This window comes from Brachionichthys hirsutus, chromosome 9 (assembly GCF_040956055.1).
Source record: "Brachionichthys hirsutus isolate HB-005 chromosome 9, CSIRO-AGI_Bhir_v1, whole genome shotgun sequence".
NCBI classification, from domain to species: Eukaryota; Metazoa; Chordata; class Actinopteri; order Lophiiformes; family Brachionichthyidae; genus Brachionichthys; species Brachionichthys hirsutus.
The window spans coordinates 14,991,883-15,007,268 of record NC_090905.1 but is presented as its reverse complement, the minus strand read 5'-3'; the positions used below and the strand labels follow the sequence as shown (position 1 = coordinate 15,007,268).

Sequence of the window (15,386 nt, the reverse complement as noted above, 5' to 3'; positions counted from 1 at the left end):
TTAAACGCTTGTGATCCGGTTTTTGGAATAAATAAATGACGTTGCCTCCGTAGTTCTTCTTCTTCTGCGTTGAAAGGTCGCCGGCGTTCCGACGCTTCCTTCTCTTCTGGGTCCATGTTTGCGTTTCTTCTTATCTTCTCCTACGAGACGGCCCCCACCATATTTGGAGGTTCCGCGTTGACACAAGAGAGACGTGACTTTCAAAGTAGTCCCTCAGACTCGAGGAGTACATTTACTCCATTACTCTCATGTCGGCGCGCCGCGTCCTCTCAGGGAGGAGCGCCGTGACGCGCGCAGTCGAGTCCGGCTCTGCTCCGCGCGTCACGCGAACCTTCGTCTGCACCGGTTACCGGACAGGCACTGGCTCCGTTACCGGGGGGGGGGGGGGGCTGACACCAGCGCTGGACCGCTTCGTACATTTCAATCCTCAACGTGAACGAAGCGTTGGCGCGCGGGAAGCTCACCTCCGGAGGCGCGCGCTACTGGTGAGTGCTGAAAGGAGACCTGCCATTGATTGGCGATTGATCGATACCTTTTTGAAACAACTGATTGTCACTTTTGTGCTGCATCGATCTGCATCATCAGACTGCGCATTTGTGTAAAGTTAAAAATCTCATTTTCACCAGACAAATAAAATGTCTAAAGTATTCATATAAATCTGTTATGAGGATTAAATCACGTGATTTAATCCCATCTAGATTATTCTGTGGGATTTGATGATTCAAACTGTTTTACAAACCTATTCATTACATTTGAGCGCTTCTTAAATATCAAAGATGAAAATGTAATTATTAAAGATCAAATGGAAACTTTGAAAAACCATTAAAGCTGCGATTCAGAGAGGAAAATATTCCCATTCAATCTGATGGATTAAACTTGTTCTCCATCAGATGCTGGCTCACCTGTTAGAATCGAAGTGCCTTATTGGTGACTGTAGGCTTTTATTGATCCTGTGTTATTAGCTCCTTCCTCCAGACTGTGCTGCATTTCTGATCGGTGATCACTTGATCTGTTTTTATTACATTTCACCGGCCTTAATGCTTCTCTAATGTTGGATCAAACAAAGTGATCGGATACTGGCGTAAAATAAAACAATAAACATAAATCATCATTAGCAGCAAGATGCTGAGTTGGTGAGTCTGCAGCTGCTGGATAGAAATATTCAACCGTCGTCATCCAAGCATGTCAGAGCAGCAAAAAACTGGTGTGGATTAAATCGGCATTGATTCTGGAATGATCAGGATTAAATCGGCATTGATTCTGGAATGATCAGGATAAATCTGCATTTATTCTGGAATGACCAGGATTAAATCTGCATTTATTCTGGAATGACCAGGATTAAATCTGCATTGATTCTACAATAATCAGGATTAAATCTGCATTGATTCTACAATAATCAGGATTAAATCTGCATTGATTCTACAATAATCAGGATTAAATCTGTATTGATTCTATAATGACCAGGATTAAATCTGCATTTATTCTGGAATGAGCAGGATTAAATCTGTATTGATTCTATAATGACCAGGATTAAATCTGCATTTATTCTCTAATGATCAGGATTAAATCTGTATTGATTCTGGAATGATCAGGATTAAATCGGCATTGATTCTGGAATGATCAGGATTAAATCTGCATTGATTCTACAATAATCAGGATTAAATCTGCATTGATTCTACAATAATCAGGATTAAATCTGTATTGATTCTATAATGACCAGGATTAAATCTGCATTTATTCTCTAATGATCAGGATTAAATCTGTATTGATTCTGGAATGATCAGGATTAAATCTGTATTGATTCTATAATGACCAGGATTAAATCTCCATTGATTCTATAATAATCAGGATTAAATCTGCATTGATTCTGGAATGATCAGGGTTAAATCTGCATTTATTCTCTAATGATCGGGATTAAATCTGTATTGATTCTGGAATGATCAAGATTAAATCTGCATTGATTCTGGAATGATCAGGATTAAATCCGCATTGATTCTAATGACCAGGATTAGATCTACATTGATTCTATAATGACCAGGATTAAATCTGCATTGATTCTATAATAGTCAGGATTAAATCTGCATTGATTCTGGAATGATCAGGATTAAATCTGCATTGATTCTATAATAGTCAGGATTAAATCTGCATTGATTCTGGAATGATCAGGATTAAATCTGCATTGATTCTAATGACCAGTATTAGATCTTTGATTCTAATGATCAGGATTAGATCTGCATTGATTCTAATGACCAGGATTAGATCTACATTGATTCTATAATGATCAGGATTAAATCTGCATTTATTCTAGTAACGACCCAGATTAAATGACGCTGCGACGTCAGCTGCTGCCATTTGGATGGAGTGCACGTTGAGATGGCAGCTCCACGCACACACACACACACACGCACACGCACGCACACACACGCACACGCGCACACACACACACGCGCACACACACACGCACACACACGCACGCACACGCACACGCACACACACGCACACGCACACACACGCACACGCGCACACACACACACGCGCACACACACACACGCGCACACACACACGCACACACACGCGCACACACACGCACGCGCACACACGCACGCGCGCACACACGCACACACACAGACGCACACGCACACGCACACACACACACACACGCACGCACACGCACACACACACACACAGACACGCACACACACAGACACGCACACACACACACGCACACACACACACACACACGCACGCACACGCACACGCGCACACGCGCACGCACGCACACACGCACACACACACACACACACACAGACACGCACACACACGCACACGCACGCACACGCACACACACACACAGACACACAGACACGCACACACACACACACACACGCGCACACACAGACACGCACACACACGCACACAGACACGCACACACACACACACACACACACACACACACACGCACACACACACACACACACACGCACACACACACACACACACACACGCGCACACACGGCTCTGCACCGAGTCCAGCTGTTATCTCACTTTAAGGAGTTCTTCTGACGTCTGGTTTGGTTCTGAGGCTGCCAGGACCACATAGACGAGGGGGGGGGGGGGGGGGGTAAATAAATACAGTCAGTATCAACAGTAGATTGTACATTCTGAGCGATGTGGATAGATTCATCCTCGAGGGTCCAGAGGGTGGTGGTGGCTTATGGCTCTGCTGGGACTGATCAGTGCCAGCACGCTGACGATATAAACGTGGGTTTATGTTGCATAGAAGTACCTGAGTCAGGTAGATTTCTGCCGGTCAGTGTTCTATTCCCGTTGGACATTAATGTCTCCTTGTCCGTCCCCAGACGGAGGACATGCATCCAGACTGCGTCCTGGTCTTCCAGCACATGAAGGCTCAAGAGGAATGCAGCCAGATCCTCAAAGAGGAGGCGAAGAACCGCTCCGCCAGGACAGGTCTGGTTCCGACCCGCCTAGTCCAGTACGGCTCAGGTAGAGGTCTGGTTCCGACCCGCCTAGTCCAGTACGGCTCAGGTAGAGGTCTGGTTCCGACCCGCCTAGTCCAGTACGGCTCAGGTAAAGGTCTGGTTCCGACCCGCCTAGTCCAGTACGGCTCAGGTAGAGGTCTGGTTCCGACCCGCCTAGTCCAGTACGGCTCAGGTAAAGGTCTGGTTCCGACCCGCCTAGTCCAGTACGGCTCAGGTAAAGGTCTGGTTCCGACCCGCCTAGTCCAGTACGGCTCAGGTAGAGGTCTGGTTCCGACCAACCATGGTAATCCATGACATCAGAGATGAGGTCATGATGACATCACCGCCTTCCTCAGACATCACATGACACACGTGATGCCATCCTGGACGACCACACAACACCAAATATGGGCGTGTGTTCTTTGGCTGTTTATGGGATGGATATTTCAGGTCGGGGGGGGGGGGGGGGGGCGCTGGATCAGTCCAGGAGGAGGAAGACGAGGGAGTCGAGTCGTGTGCAGTCTAAAGCTCTCCTCCTCCTCCTGCTCCTCGGCGCCTCCCTTATCGCGGGACGGTGTTTACGGGAGGACGGACATTCCTCTAGCAGCAGCGGTAACCCCCCCTCCAGACATCAATCAGTTCTTTGAAACTCTCCTCACCTGTCCTCCTCTGCGACCACACACAGACGGGCCCTTACCTGCCAGGTGAGGTGCTGAACGCTTGTCTCCTCCCCTCAGGTTGTCCGGCGGCGTGGGATGAGATCCTCTGCTGGCGTCGCGCTGAGGTGGGACGGGTGGTCGGCGTGTCGTGTGCCAACATCTCCCTGTTCGCCAACAATCAAGGTGAACCTGCACCTGCGTCAAAAACCAAAGGCCCAGGTGGAGGCGGTCCTCGCCGTGGGCACCGCCTCCACCTGGGCCCGGTGTCATCCGGATCCAGTTAGTCTACCTGCAGAACAAACGTCCTCATTCCGTCCACGATGATGTCATCATGAAACCACGCGACCACGGCGGCTAAAGATCTGACGCAGCAGAATGAAAGCGGAATAAAGAGATTTCCAGAATTCTCAATTAGATTTAAGACGAACAGGAAGCAGATCAATAAAGATTTAATCCTCTTAAACCGATTGAAGCGTGTAGCTGCAGGCGGTTTGGATCTATTGGAGCATAATGGCGGCCGTAGATCAGCCCCTAAACCCGAGCACAGCTGGGACGCAAACCCCCAGTGAGGGACTCGAGCCACTTCCTGCCGTTCTCCCGGTACGAGGGACGGAGCACCGAGCCCATGCTCGCGGAACGTTGCGTTGGGTGGGATCAGGAGGAGGCGGTTGCCGTTGACGACCTGGTCGTTCCCGGACCGCTGCATCCATGTGATCGGATCCAGTCCGTCCAACCAGGAGGCTGCAGCGTGTTCAGGATGGCGAGGGAGGACTGCCGCTGCCCTGGAGCTCCAGCCTTCAACCCACAACCTGCAGGCGCCGCGAGGCTGATGCTCCGCCCACGACGACGCCCACACCGTCCTCGGCTGCGGCTCCACAGCACCGCAGGCCTTTCATCCTCCCTCTAAAACCAGCAGAACCCGCCGAGCCGCTGCCCGTCATGGCCGCCACCGAGTTTTTAACTGGTGATCTGGATCAGCACCAGAAGGTTCTGGATGGTTCTTACATCAGGATCTACACCGTCCACACGGTGATCTGGATCAGCACCAGGAGGTTCTGGATGGTTCTTACATCAGGATCTACACCGTCCACACGGTGATCTGGATCAGCACCAGGAGGTTCTGGATGGTTCTGGTATCTTTATACACCAACATGAAAAGTCAAAGTGAATCAGAGCTGATGTTTATTTTTAACTGATTCTTAATCCATAAATGAGTTTAATGTTAAAATGTAATCTTTGTTCCTGACCTCATTCTGGATCAGAACCAGGAGACGTGTTTCATGATGGTTCATGTGCTGACAGAACCAGAACCTTCTGGATTCTCTCCTGCTAATCCTGCGTCTCTGTCTCGTCTCTTTCTGAGCTTTTAGGGTACATCTTCAGGAACTGCACCGAGGACGGCTGGTCCGATCTGTACCCGTCCTACGAGGAGGCCTGCGTGTTCACGGACTACGAGGAGACGGAACCGGAGGTAACCGGTTCTGACATATCAGCGTAGTCCGTTCTCTGTACTTGCTCTGCCCTCTGTTCCACACCAGCAGGCCGTGGAACTGCTGACGGACATGCTGTCGTTAGCGTGAACCCGAACCTGACCGTCGTCCACGCTTTCCTGGAACAAAGGCGTCGCCTGCTAATGAAGCTGTTCCTGGAACAAAGGCGTCGCCTGCTAATGAAGCTGTTCCTGGAACAAAGGCGTCGCCTGCTAATGACGTTGTTCCTGGAACAAAGGCGTCGCCTGCTAATGAAGCTGTTCCTGGAACAAAGGCGTCGCCTGCTAATGACGCTGTTCCTGGAACAAAGGCGTCGCCTGCTAATGAAGCTGTTCCTGGAACAAAGGCGTTGCCTGCTAATGAAGCTGTTCCTGGAACAGAGGTGTCGCCTGCTAATGAAGCTGTTCCTGGAACAAAGGCGTCGTCTGCTAATGAAGCTGTTCCTGGAACAAAGGCGTCGCCTGCTAATGAAGCTGTTCCTGGAACAAAGGCGTCGCCTGCTAATGAAGCTGTTCCTGGAACAAAGGCGTCGCCTGCTAATGACGTTGTTCCTGGAACAAAGGCGTCGCCTGCTAATGAAGCTGTTCCTGGAACAAAGGCGTCGCCTGCTAATGAAGCTGTTCCTGGAACAAAGGCGTCGCCTGCTAATGAAGCTGTTCCTGGAACAAAGGCGTCGTCTGCTAATGAAGCTGTTCCTGGAACAAAGGCGTCGCCTGCTAATGACGCTGTTCCTGGAACAAAGGCGTCGCCTGCTAATGACGCTGTTCCTGGAACAAAGGCGTCGCCTGCTAATGAAGCTGTTCCTGGCGCTACCAGGCTTGCGTCGGACCTTTCCCGTCTCCGTGGACCGTGTTGGCGTTCGGCGTGTCAGAAACTCATGCGCTGCTTCTCCACAAATCCAATACTCACATGGACGCTCCGTGTCTCTTCCCATTTCCCCCAGACCTCGTACTTCTCCACCTTCAGACAGGTGTACACCGCGGGCTACGCCACCTCCCTCATCGCTCTTGTATTGGCTATTCTCGTCTTCACCGTGTTCAGGTAACGTCTCCCAGGTTACAGTGTCGCCCTTCAGGACAAACACAAAGACTAGCGCCACCCAGTGGTTGAAATGCATTCTCTCAGGAAGTTTCGCTGCACCAGGAACTACATCCACATCAACCTCTTCTTCTCCTTCATCCTGCGGGCGAGCGCCGTCTTCATCAAAGATGGCGTCCTGTTCTCTGATGAAACCTTGGACCACTGCTTCATGTCAACTGTGAGTATGACGGCGAGGCTGCCGGTCCATTAGAGCAGCGGTCCCCAACCACCGGCCCGCGGCCCGGTACCGGTCCGTGAGGCTTTGTTACCGGGCCGCACAGAAAGAATAACTCATTTATACAATTTCCGTTGTATCGATTGTAAGCGTCTAAGACCCTGGATTAAAAAACAAGAACTCTGAAATAAAAGACCAGAACCCTGGAATAAAAGGCAATAACTCTGGATTAAAAGACCAGAACCCTGGAATAAAAGACCAGAACCCTGGAATAAAAGACCAGAACCCTGGAATAAAAGGCAATAACTCTGGATTAAAAGACCAGAACCCTGGAATAAAAGGCAATAACTCTGGATTAAAAGACCAGAACCCTGGAATAAAAGACCAGAACCCTGGAATAAAAGGCAATAACTCTGAAATAAAAGACCAGAACCCTGGAATAAAAGGCAATAACTCTGGATTAAAAGACCAGAACCCTGGAATAAAAGACCAGAACCCTGGATTAAAAAACAAGAACTCTGAAATAAAAGACCAGAACCCTGGAATAAAAGGCAATAACTCTGGATTAAAAGTCCAGAACCCTGGAATAAAAGACCAGAACCCTGGAATAAAAGACCAGAACCCTGGAATAAAAGGCAATAACTCTGGATTAAAAGACCAGAACCCTGGAATAAAAGGCAATAACTCTGGATTAAAAGTCCAGAACCCTGGAATAAAAGACCAGAACCCTGGATTAAAAGTCCAGAACCCTGGAATAAAAGACCAGAACCCTGGAATAAAAGGCAATAACTCTGGATTAAAAATCCGGAACCCTGGAATAAAAGGCAATAACTCTGGATTAAAAGACCAGAACCCTGGATTAAAAGTCCAGAACCCTGGAATAAAAGGCAATAACTCTGGATTAAAAGACCAGAACCCTGGAATAAAAGGCAATAACTCTGGATTAAAAGACCAGAACCCTGGAATAAAAGACCAGAACCCTGGAATAAAAGGCAATAACTCTGGATTAAAAGACCAGAACCCTGGAATAAAAGGCAATAACTCTGGATTAAAAGTCCAGAACCCTGGAATAAAAGACCAGAACCCTGGAATAAAAGGCAATAACTCTGGATTAAAAGACCAAAACCCTGGAATAAAAGGCAATAACTCTGGATTAAAAGACCAGAACCCTGGAATAAAAGGCAATAACTCTGGATTAAAAGTCCAGAACCCTGGAATAAAAGACCAGAACCCTGGATTAAAAAACAAGAACCCTGGAATAAAAGACCAGAACCCTGGAATAAAAGGCAATAACTCTGGATTAAAAGACCAGAACCCTGGATTAAAAGTCCAGAACCCTGGAATAAAAGACCAGAACCCTGGATTAAAAGGCAACAATGTGGAATATATTAAACATACAAACATGACCATGAAGGACAAAGCAATTATTGCGACCACCGTTTATGGTGAGAAGATATTGGTGTAATAATTGTTTAATAGTTATTGAAAGTCCATAATATGAAGTTTATTTTAAGATTATATTCCTCTTTTTTAATTTAATTACCTCCCGGTCCCGGTCAGTGGCAGGAAGAAGGTTGGGGGCCGCCGCATTCGATCCTGACGAGGTCATAGCCCCGATTTCGACCCGCAATGGATGACCCCGCCCCTTGTTGTCTGGATGACCCCGCCCCTTCTTGTCTGGATGATCCCGCCCCTTCTTGTCTGGATGACCCCGCCCCTTGTTGTCTGGATGGCCCCGCCCCTTGTTGTCTGGATGGCCCCGCCCCTTCTTGTCTGGATGACCCCGCCCCTTCTTGTCTGGATGACCCCGCCCCTTCTTGTCTGGATGATCCCGCCCCTTCTTGTCTGGATTACCCCGCCCCTTCTTGTCTGGATGATCCCGCCCCTTCTTGTCTGGATGACCCCGCCCCTTGTTGTCTGGATGACCCCGCCCCTTCTTGTCTGGATGACCCCGCCCCTTCTTGTCTGGATGACCCCGCCCCTTCTTGTCTGGATGACCCCGCCCCTTCTTGTCTGGATGATCCCGCCCCTTCTTGTCTGGATGATCCCGCCCCTTCTTGTCTGGATGATCCCGTCCCTCGTTGTCTGGATGACCCCGCCCCTTCTTGTCTGGATGATCCCGCCCCTTCTTGTCTGGATGACCCCGCCCCTTGTTGTCTGGATGACCCCGCCCCTTCTTGTCTGGATGACCCCGCCCCTTCTTGTCTGGATGATCCCGCCCCTTGTTGTCTGGATGACCCCGCCCCTTCTTGTCTGGATGACCCCGCCCCTTCTTGTCTGGATGACCCCGCCCCTTCTTGTCTGGATGACCCCGCCCCTTGTTGTCTGGATGACCCCGCCCCTTCTTGTCTGGATGACCCCGCCCCTTGTTGTCTCTGACCCAGACTTCCTGTAAATCGGCCGTGACCTTCTTCCAGTTCAGCATCTTGGCCAACTACTTCTGGCTGCTGGTGGAGGGCGTGTACCTGCAGACGCTGCTGGCGCTCACCTTCGTTTTCCAGAGGAAGTATTTCTGGTGGTACATCCTCATCGGCTGGGGTGGGTTCGTGTCCCCGTCTCTACTTAGTCCTCTATTCCGAGTCCTTCTGATGATCAGCTCTTCCTGCTTGTCTCAGGTCTCCCGACGACGATCATCTCGGCGTGGATCTTCACTCGCAGCTTCCACGACGACAGGGGGTAAAAATATTCACATCTCATAGCTGCTGGGGGTATTTACCGGCTGTAACTCTGCTGGGGGTATTTACCGGCTGTAACCCTGCTGGGGGTATTTACCGGCTGTAACTCTGCTGGGGGTATTTACCGGCTGTAACCCTGCTGGGGGTATTTACCGGCTGTAACTCTGCTGGGGGTATTTACCGGCTGTAACCCTGCTGGGGGTATTTACCGACTGTAACCCTGCTGGGGGTATTTACCGGCTGTAACCCTGCTGGGGGTATTTACCGGCTGTAACCGTCCTGGGGGTATTTACCGGCTGTAACTCTGCTGGGGGTATTTACCGACTGCCCTTGCTTTATGCTAACCAGAGGCAGTTTACCTGTCCACCTCATCGATGAACACCTCGTGTCTACCTGCTGTGTGTCTCAGGTGCTGGGATGACACAGACGTGGCTTTCATCTGGTGGATCATCAAAGCTCCCATAACTGCGTCGCTACTGGTGAGTCTGGATCAGACGTGGATTAGAAGAGTCGTCTGGATCAGACGGGGATTAGAAGAGTCGTCTGGATCAGACGGGGATTAGAAGAGTCGTCTGGATCAGACGGGGATTAGAAGAGTCGTCTGGATCAGACGTGGATTAGAAGAGTCGTTTCGGGAAGAAAAACATCTGGATTTTCCCATTTACTTATATTGGAGGCATTAAATTCACTCACCAAAAATCATTGTCATCAAGAGATTGAAAAATTTGAGAGATGAATGAATTATAATCTGAAATTAACTAATTTAACTCATTCAGTACCAGCCATTCCTTCTATGTTTCATCAATGATGACATCATCAGTCTGGGTGACGCCCTGAGGGCCGCCGCCCGTCCAGCGTCACGCTGTGATGAAATCCTTCACTCTTCATTTGTTTAAGTGTAGGTGAACTTCATCATCTTCATCAATGTGATGCGCATCCTGGTCCAGAAGCTGCGGTCTCCCGGCGTTGGCGGCAGCGACGCCAGTCACTTTAAGTAAGAGAAGTTCCTCCAGGCGATGAAGACTCGTAGACGTCTTCATCGCCCTCTACCATCTCCGCAGGAGGCTGGCCCGGTCCACGCTGCTCCTCATCCCTCTGTTCGGGACGCACTACGTGGTGTTTGCCTTCCTGCCCGAGAACACCGGAGCGGAGGCTCGGCTCTTCATCGAGCTCGGCCTGGGGTCCTTTCAGGTGAGTCGCACCTGAGGCTCCCTGATGAGGCGGGGTGGAGGTGGTTCTTAATGTTGCTTTGCTCTGAAGGGATTCGCCGTGGCTCTGCTCTACTGCTTCCTCAACGGGGAGGTGAGTCCCGCCTCCGGCCGCCTCCCACGAGGTCCGGCGAACTCTACGAGACAGATTTTGAGTTTGCAAAAGGTAAGGGCAATTCTCCCTGCTCTTTGCCTCCTCGCCGTTCCATGCGGACCTCGGTGCTGTTCAGGTCCAAGCCGAACTCAAGAAGCGGTTCTGGAAGTGGCAGACTCAGAGCGACCTGAGGTCCGGTCAGCGACGGCGTACGCTGTTCATCGAGAGCAGCACCGTTACGCAGATATCCGTGCTGGACAAATCCAGCCCCAAAGGTCAGCCGGCCTCGGAGACGCACGCCCTGACGCCCAGAAACGCGTCGGCCGTCTGACCACCGCAAGTCCCGTCCTCCGAAACGGGAACGCCGGCGGCTAAAACCACGGATTGTTGAATGTTTAAGGTACCTTCGGATCCTAGCAGACACTGCTAGCTAGCAGTAGACGCTGACAGCTAGCTAGCAGTAGACGCTGCTAGCTAGCTGTAGACGCTGACAGCTAGCAGCAGACGCTGACAGCTAGCTAGCAGAAGACGCTGACAGCTAGCAGAAGACGCTGACAGCTAGCAGCAGACGCTGACAGCTAGCAGCAGACGCTGCTAGCTAGCTAGCAGCAGACGCTGACAGCTAGCTAGCAGTAGACGCTGCTAGCTAGCTGTAGACGCTGACAGCTAGCTAGCAGTAGACGCTGCTAGCTAGCTAGCAGTAGACGCTGCTAGCTAGCAGCAGACGCTGCTAGCTAGCAGTAGACGCTGACAGCTAGCTAGCAGCAGACGCTGACAGCTAGCTAGCAGAAGACGCTGCTAGCTAGCAGTAGACGCTGCTAGCTAGCAGTAGACGCTGACGCAGGAGATGAAATACACACTTCTCCTTTTGGTCTTTTCTTATTTCATCACCTCTAATCTTCAATCCACTCTCCTAATCTGATGCTCCATCTATAATCTGTGGTTCTATGGAAACAGTGCTTTCTGCAAACAGCTGTTGTTTTTAATCTGCCTAAATGTTTAATACGTTAAAACGTTAACAGCTGGCCGTTTCGTAGATGTCAACACAATAAACGCAACATGCATGTTGTTGTTGTCATTTTGTGTACTCTCTGCTGCCTAATTAAACTACAACACGGATGAAGACTCTTCCTCGGTACCTGAGGAAGAGTCTTCATCTTGGAACGCTTGGATCCGCCTTAAGCACCCCCTGCCCCCTGGTGGTTCCGATCAGTCCACGCAGCGCGCTGCCGGGGTTAAATAATCAATAACACTGATCAAATGGTGACACGCACAGACTCAACTCTGGCTGGTTGCCATGGTAACACTGGTCTCACTGGTCCCACTAACGGCCCGAAGCACAATATCTACAGCGGTAACCATGACGACCGTGGCGAGCGACGATGCTCGGGAGGCGGGTCTCTGGGTCTCTGGGATTAATCTGGGTTTCCATCACGTGTTCGGGGTACGGGTCGGCTAGGCGGGTCCGGCGGCGCTCAGGTGGGCGGGGCCTCGGCCTGCAGGCTGCGTCCCCCCGTTCACCCCGTGCCGGTGCTTCAGGTCCACGGCAAAGTACCGCTTCACCGTCCAGCGGCGCCATTTCCTCTTGATCTCCGATTGCACCTTGAGGGACAGACGTCACAAGGTCATTATTAATGACCCCCCCTTAAGAAGGGTCACATTCATGTTTATAACCAGAGTCCATTTATTGATTCTTTAGATCATTTAGTTGTATTTATTAATGGCTGTATCTATAATTAGCGTATTCCTCAAGATAATAAAGTTTCCCTGAATAAACGGGCGAGCCGTCCGCCTTGAGGGAACCTGGGTAACAAGACCGTGACCTTTAACCTGCAGATGAAACATTTTCTACAGGGTTGTCTCAAACTGTTTAAAACTTCCTTTCTAGCATAAACTCTTAAAGGTAATTACGGGCTGCTGGTTAGCATGTGAAATAGAACCGTCAGTCCTCCACTAGCGATGGAGGGAGGGGCCTAAAGGAGGGTTACCTCTCCGTTCAGGAAGCAGTAGAGGACGGCCACCACGAAGCCCTGAGGAGACACAGAGGGTCCAACCTGAGCTCACGCTGCAGCCGGGCCCAGCCGCTTCTGAACCAGGAGGACCGCTCACCTGGAAGGATCCGAGGCCGAGCTCGAACACCAGCCGCCCCCCCCTGCCGACGCCCTCCGGTGTAGTGGATCCCGAACAGAGGGATGAGGAGCAGCGTGGACCGGGCCAGCCTCCTGCAACGTTTATCGCCCCGCCCCATTTTGTTATTTTGAGAAAGACAAATAAAAACTGAAACAGATAACTAAATCAATACTTAAAGCGAGCACGACTTACAGGTAAATGCTGGACTCGTTTCCTCCGATATCTGGACACTGCAACTTCTGGACGAGGATGATGATGATGCCGATGAAGAGCACAAAGTTGATCTGGAGGAGAATGTTAAAACATCAATGAGTATAGAAAGAATCACGCCTGCGGTCAGGTGGTGTTTTCAAAGCGGTGACGTCATACTATAATGGACGCCAGGACAGGTCCCTTGATCACCCACCAGGTGGCAGCATTGTCATTCATGTCCCAACACCTGAGAGCACAAGGAGCCAATCAGAGCCTGACCTGCTCAAAGACTCCCCTCTGTGGCTCGCTACCTACCCGACGTCATCAAAGTACAGCCTTAGCCCCGCCCAGATGGTCACGCAGAGGGTGGGGCTCCCTGCAAGCACAGCAGCATGAGTCACGCCCCACAGGCTCATGGGTACTACAGGAAGTACACAACATGAGCCCCTACAGGGGACAGCGCGTCACTGCAATGGCAGCAAGTGACTTAAAAGCATCCAACGCATCCGTCCAATCAGAATGCAGCATGTGCGTGTGCGTGCGTGACCTCTCACCCCAACCGATGACGATGTACCAGCAGAAGTGTCTCTTCTCGGGGAAGAAGGTCTCCACCAGCAGAGTGAAGAGGTACAGACCTTCGATGAAGAGCCAGGAGAAGTTGGAGAGGACGCAGTAGTGGAGGAAGGTCATCACGGAAGTCAGACGCCTGAGCCAATCGCCGGGGGGGGAGGAGCCTGGCGTGCAGGTGTTACTCACGGTGAGTACGAAGCAGTGCTCGCTGTCCTCCTGGGCGTAAAGAACGGCGTCCTTGATGAAGACGGATATCGCTCTCAGGATGAAGGACACGAACAGGTTCATGTGGATGAAGTTCCTGGTGCAGCGCAGCTTCCTGGGGGGGGGGGGGGGGGCACTGTCGGATCTATGAGGAAGAACCGGAACGTCCTACCTCTGTGTCCCTCAAACGCCTCACCTGAACCTGCACAGGATGCCCATGGCCGCGGTGAGGGACCCCAGCGAGGTGCTGTAGCCCACGGTGTAGAGGACCTTCAGGGAGACGAAGTCCAGGTCCTAGAGCAGAGCCAGAGCGTTCACATGGTCCCGCCCCCAGAGCGTTCACATGGTCCCGCCCCCAGAGCGTTCACATGGTCACGCCCCCAGAGCGTTCACATGGTCCCGCCCCCAGAGCGTTCACATGGTCACGCCCCCAGAGCGTTCACATGGTCACTCCCCCAGAGGGTTCACATGGTCCCGCCCCCAGAGCGTTCACATGGTCACGCCCCCCAGAGCGTTCACATGGTCACTCCCCCAGAGGGTTCACATGGTCCCGCCCCCAGAGCGTTCACATGGTCACGCCCCCCAGAGCGTTCACATGGTCACGCCCCCCAGAGCGTTCACATGGTCCCGCCCCCAGAGGGTTCACATGGTCCCGCCCCCAGAGGGTTCACATGGTCCCACCCCCCAGAGCGTTCACATGGTCCCGCCCCCCAGAGCGTTCACATGGTCCCAACCCCCCCAGAGGGTTCACATGGTCCCACCCCCCAGAGGGTTCACATGGTCCCACCCCCCAGAGCGTTCACATGGTCCCACCCCCCAGAGCGTTCACATGGTCCCGCCCCCAGAGGGTTCACATGGTCCCGCCCCCAGAGCGTTCACATGGTCCCAACCCCCCCAGAGGGTTCACATGGTCCCGCCCCCAGAGGGTTCACATGGTCCCAACCCCCCCAGAGGGTTCACATGGTCCCGCCCCCAGAACATTCACATGGTCCCGCCCCCAGAGGGTTCACATGGTCCCGCCCCCCAGAGCGTTCACATGGTCCCGCCCCCCAGAGCGTTCACATGGTCCCGCCCCCAGAGGGTTCACATGGTCCCAACCCCCCCAGAGGGTTCACATGGTCCCGCCCCCAGAACATTCACATGGTCCCGCCCCCAGAGGGTTCACATGGTCCCGCCCCCCAGAGCGTTCACATGGTCACGCCCCCAGAGCGTTCACATGGTCACGCCCCCAGAGGGTTCACATGGTCCCGCCCCCAGAGCGTTCACATGGTCCCGCCCCCAGAGGGTTCACATGGTCACGCCCCCAGAGCGTTCACATGGTCCCGCCCCCAGAGCGTTCACATGGCCCCTCCTCCCACTCTACAAACCGAATGGCTGGCGTTTCCTTCCTCGGACATGCAGGCGTCGACGTAATGGGGGGACGTCTCCGA

General features: G+C 51.9%; 1 protein-coding gene and 1 pseudogene across 1 annotated transcript; one reads left to right on the top strand and one right to left on the bottom strand.

The window, feature by feature from the left end:
• Positions 1-3,168: 3,168 nt before the first annotated feature.
• Positions 3,169-11,191, top strand: LOC137899603 (pituitary adenylate cyclase-activating polypeptide type I receptor-like). The gene is made up of 13 exons (XM_068743639.1): positions 3,169-3,261; positions 3,360-3,468; positions 4,217-4,321; positions 5,509-5,609; positions 6,572-6,669; positions 6,754-6,886; positions 9,268-9,421; positions 9,499-9,559; positions 9,968-10,037; positions 10,461-10,552; positions 10,620-10,749; positions 10,819-10,860; positions 10,997-11,191. The coding sequence occupies exons 1-13, from the start codon at positions 3,169-3,171 to the stop codon at positions 11,189-11,191; spliced, it is 1,383 nt and encodes a 460-aa protein (XP_068599740.1).
• Positions 11,192-12,315: 1,124 nt separating this feature from the next.
• Positions 12,316-15,386, bottom strand: part of LOC137899602 (pituitary adenylate cyclase-activating polypeptide type I receptor-like) — a 6,813-nt pseudogene continuing 3,742 nt past the window's right edge.

Bases quoted from the DNA above. Each gene is read 5' to 3' on its own strand.
- LOC137899603 (XM_068743639.1), top strand. From the start codon at position 3,169: ATGTGGATAGATTCATCCTCGAGGGTCCAGAGGGTGGTGGTGGCTTAT. The intron at 6,887-9,267 runs GTGAGTATGACG...TCTCTGACCCAG, and splicing joins ACCACTGCTTCATGTCAACT to ACTTCCTGTAAATCGGCCGT. The intron at 10,861-10,996 runs GTGAGTCCCGCC...GGTGCTGTTCAG, and splicing joins ACTGCTTCCTCAACGGGGAG to GTCCAAGCCGAACTCAAGAA.